The sequence below is a fragment of the Triticum dicoccoides genome, chromosome 3B (genome assembly GCF_002162155.2).
Source record: "Triticum dicoccoides isolate Atlit2015 ecotype Zavitan chromosome 3B, WEW_v2.0, whole genome shotgun sequence".
NCBI classification, from domain to species: domain Eukaryota; kingdom Viridiplantae; phylum Streptophyta; class Magnoliopsida; order Poales; family Poaceae; genus Triticum; species Triticum dicoccoides.
In genome coordinates this window covers 635,788,106-635,792,571 of record NC_041385.1, presented here as the reverse complement: position 1 = coordinate 635,792,571, position 4,466 = coordinate 635,788,106, and the positions used below count along the sequence as shown (strand labels likewise).

At 52.2% G+C, this 4,466-nt stretch overlaps 1 protein-coding gene across 1 annotated transcript; it reads left to right on the top strand.

Moving 5' to 3' along the window:
• The first annotated feature begins 798 nt into the window (after positions 1 to 798).
• LOC119277547 (osmotin-like protein) lies at positions 799 to 1,959 on the top strand. Its single transcript, XM_037558826.1, has one exon. It carries the CDS (start codon positions 908 to 910, stop codon positions 1,658 to 1,660), a length of 753 nt encoding a protein of 250 aa, XP_037414723.1. The 5' UTR covers positions 799 to 907; the 3' UTR covers positions 1,661 to 1,959.
• Positions 1,960 to 4,466: the final 2,507 nt, after the last annotated feature.

The following is a 4,466-nucleotide window of genomic DNA, read 5'->3' as shown; positions in this document are numbered from 1 at the left end:
CTTCGTTATTTATGCACTTTCTCACTCAAAATACATATTTCAAATTCAACTCTCTTATTTCTATTTATTTGCACCTACAACGTCTTCGTGTGCTTCAAATTACATGCGTCAAACTAGGCAATTGCGTCATTGCAAAAGAAAAATAATTAGGTAATTGCCGAACCAAAGGGTACTTGTGTTTGAAATGAGGCAAACCACGCCTAGTTGTTTCATACAAAAAAAGTAGGTTTATTTGAAAAAATATGGCCAATCTAAACTTTATCGACTTGTGAAATTGAGGCACATCTCCTATCTCTGCTTAAAAAGAAGTTAATTCTTTCAAAGTTTCTACACTACAAAGTTTAGCCAACACATCATCTTTTGAGAAATTTCACTTGTTTATTTTTTTGGTGCAACCTAAACAATTGCTATTGCGTATTTATATGTTTATTTTTGTTTGTAAAGATGTAACATCACATCCCAATTAGGGGTATTTGGTTTCTATATATTCATGCATCATTTGCATAATTGCAAGCTGTTTTTCTCTGGCGGAAAATCATTTGCATACTGCTAGTACTAATTAAGTAGGTGCTCACTATCAGCGTATCACAGAAGCTACTCCTCCAGAAGTTTCCTACTGCCATCCCGCAAAAAAAAGAAAAGAAGTTTCCTACTGCCATTGTTATCTCAATCCAAACAAGATTATATTGGAGTACACGATAACGCCGTGACACTGAGTCACTGACACGACACCCCAAAGACCAAACCGCTCCGCCGATCACACCCCAGTCCAATCCAAAATTTCCTATAAAAAGACCCCAAAACCCTCTCACTTGGCACCACTCGACCAGAGTCCACAGTCCACAGTCCATAGTCCGTCCACAGTGTACTGACCAAGTAGTGCTCAGAATTCAGGGAGCCCACCGCCATGGCTTCCCCTAAGCTTCTCCTCCTGCTCGCCACCCTCCTCCCAAGCTGCGGCCTCCTCCTGGCGGACTTCGCCCCGATGACCCTCACCGTGGTGAACAACTGCGCGTACCCGATTTGGCCGGGCATCCAGGGGAGCGCCGGCAGCGAGGTCCTGGAGGGGGGCGGCTTCTTCCTCCCGTCGCTCTCCCACCGCTCCTTCCCGGCGCCCACCCACGCCTGGTCCGGCCGCATCTGGGCGCGCACCGGCTGCACGCCTGCAGGGGCCGGGCAGCTCCGCTGCGCCACGGGCGACTGCGGCGGGCGGCTCCAGTGCGGGGGCCTCGGCGGCGCGGCGCCCGCCACGCTGGCGCAGGTCTCCCTCCACCACGGCGGCGACGACCAGTCGTCGTACGGGGTGAGCGTGGTGGACGGCTTCAACGTGGGACTGTCGGTTACCCCGCACGAGGGCCGCGGCAACTGCCCCGTCCTCGCCTGCCGCAAGGACCTGACGCAGAGCTGCCCCGGCGAGCTGCAGGTGCGCGCGGCGGCGGGCGGCGGCGTGGCCGCGTGCAAGAGCGGCTGCCTGGCCTTCGGCACCGACGAGCTGTGCTGCCGCAACGCGTACAACAGCCCGGCCGCCTGCCGCCCCTCCAAGTACTCGGACTTCTTCAAGAACGAGTGCCCGCAGGCCTTCACCTACGCGCATGACAGCCCCTCGCTCACCCACCAGTGCTCCGCGCCGCGCGAGCTCAAGGTCATCTTCTGCCACTAGACTAGAGGTAGTCCAGCGGCGCTCGCGGTGCCGCCGCCGGCCGTCAGCAGCTATGTCTGGGTCTGGGATCGATGTGGTGTAGTGCGTGTCATCTCATCTGTCATGTGTGAGTGTTCGATTAGGCTTTGGAGACTGCCAGGCTGACCGGAGTGCTTGGTGTAGTTCGTGCTCTGTAGGCGTTCACCTCTCGTCTAGTAGTATGGTGTTAGCTGCTCTGATTCCAGTCTGAAATAACATGTTTAGATGGGCATTGATCTGATCACATGTTTCAATCACGCCTTTTGTGCATTTGAGTTCAACTCCCTTTTCCCCATTTTTGCTCTTAACACATGGCAAAATCTCTGTGCAATAGCAACATGTGTAAGGCAGATCTGCTGCATTCACGCCACTGCTCTACATGTATGGGACGTGAATTCTCATATCATTTTGTACACTTACAACATGGTAATGCTATAGGGTTGAACTTGAACAGAACGGGCACTTTGCAAAACAAAATTGAATCAATCGATACCAGCAGGAAAGGTTGGCACCAACAAGCCAAGCCATGAACTCTACACCGGGGGGACTCGATGTCTCTCGTCTCTGCTTTTCGTAACCGGTGTCCACTCGTCCCTTTCTCCTTTCAGTTTTTCGTCAGATTAGGTTGGCCGTGTCCTTTTCGTCAGATTCTGGGATTGGCTTGTCTCTCTGCATCATGGCGCCTTTCGGCTGCGGCTTGGCTGAGCAAGCTCTGAGATTAGGAGCGGCTTTTCAGTAAAAACGTAAGGTCGTTAGGGCATGTGCAATGGTGGGCATATGGCCCCATGACAAAAAGTAATTTGAAGCATCTACATTAATTTTTCCTCTCCAATGCAAGCTATCACTAGTGGGCTTCATTAAGAAATAAAAAATAAAGACTCTAGTACACATGCATCTCTACTTTTCACTCCAACCTTTTCAGCTTTTGTCATTGGACCATACTTTTTCTCTTCAAGCACCCGCCTCCTGAAGAGGATCCTGCTTCCCTATCCGAAGCTACTTTACATCATATCCTATCCTACATGATATGCGAGGCATCACCTTGAGGCTATGCATTGTACATGTCCTTAGTTTGTTTTCTACTGTACGTGAAATAAACAGAGTGCCTTCTTTTTGCGGAAAACAGAGTGCCTTCCATGATATAGTAAATGACATCAGAAATATTTTTATGTAAGCTATGGAAGACTTGTTGTTTCTAATAATAGAGCACAGGAAGTGTCATAAGAAATCTTGATAAATCATAAATCACATGCCCTTTGGCTTTGTGGGTTTTCAGATGTACCTTGAGCTGAAGCTGGACAGTTCAGAGAGCATTGATGTGATCATCTGATCAAACAAGCCAGTTTTTGTATAAGCTTGGACCACCCTCCCTACCGTTGATGCTGGAGCCGGCCGGCATGATACTAGCATGACTGCGTGAAAGCGTCGAGCGCCGTTGCATAGTGCATGGATGGGTAAAGGCTTTGTAAAAAGGCAGCATGCATGGCACTAGCATGACTGCAGGACTGCACGCAGAACTGGCTATTGCCATGAAAAGTGTTGTTTTTTCGATTCAAAACTAGTCATGCGTAGCATGGGAGTGGTGTGGAAGCCACTTTCTCGTGCCAATATTGTGTTGCTTATATTGAAAGTGGCCCCTACGAACTGAGATAAACATTTTTTTTGAATGTTGGCAGGTGAACTGCCAAATTCATTGATCAGAAGAAGGTGTTACAAGAATCCTCAGAGGAGGAAAGCACTGCAAAGGCAGCACAAAAAGAAAAGAAAGAAAAGCCCTGTCGGCAGCACCACAAACACCAGGCTCTACCATCAAACGTGAACACCATCGGAACCCATCGGCGGGATCACCAAGATGGCGCCTCCAAGGAGGAAAACGAAGTTGAGGACTCCGCCGTCATCCGATCTGGCATTGGCTGATCTTAGGTTTTCACCCGGAGATCTCACGCAGTTGGGAGGGAAGGGCAAACGACTCCACAACGATACCTCCAAGGTGGAAGACGACATCCGTGGATGCCATTACCGCCGACAATGACAGAGTCGATGCATGATTTTCATCCGGAGCCGAGTCTTCCACCAACAATCCAAGGATCCGAGGCCACCAGCGCCACAATGCAACAAGAGCCCAAACCAACACTACTAGAAACGAATTGGTCAAGCCGCACGCAGGAACTCGGCGAGCACACGCCAACCCGGCCGGTCTGCACCGCCGCTCGCAGGCCCTGGGCGAACCAAGCCGTATCTGGCCATCCTCTACCTCCGTGCGCAGAACTGGGCGATCCTCCGCACCGCAGCGCACAGGAAGGCCGAGGGAGAGCCAAACATAGCCGGTCAGCACCACCGCGCGCAGGACTGGGCAGGATCCAGGCCAAACTGTGCAGCTCGCACCGCCGCGCGCAAGAACAGGACTATTCGTGCTAGATCTGGCCTGTCCGGGCCTTCTGTAGCACACGACAAACTGAACGGCGCCACAGCTCCAGGAGCCGGACGTGTACGCGCTTGAAGGAGAGACAACCACCAACCATCCCCGACACCACCGCTACAACCACCACACATCGCTGGACTAGGCGCGAAACGCAGCCACACTCCAACGGCGCCTGATGCCTCCTCGAGCCATCCCTCCAGCCACAGGTTGGCAGAGGCCAGATCTGGCCAGAACCAACGCAAAGGCATCCGCAACCCACGCGCCACGCCCGATGCGGGCAGCCTCGCGCCATGGCACCAGCTCGCCGCACACCCCGGCGCCAACTCGCCACGCCGGTCGCGCACCCCGACGCCATCTCGCCGCGCC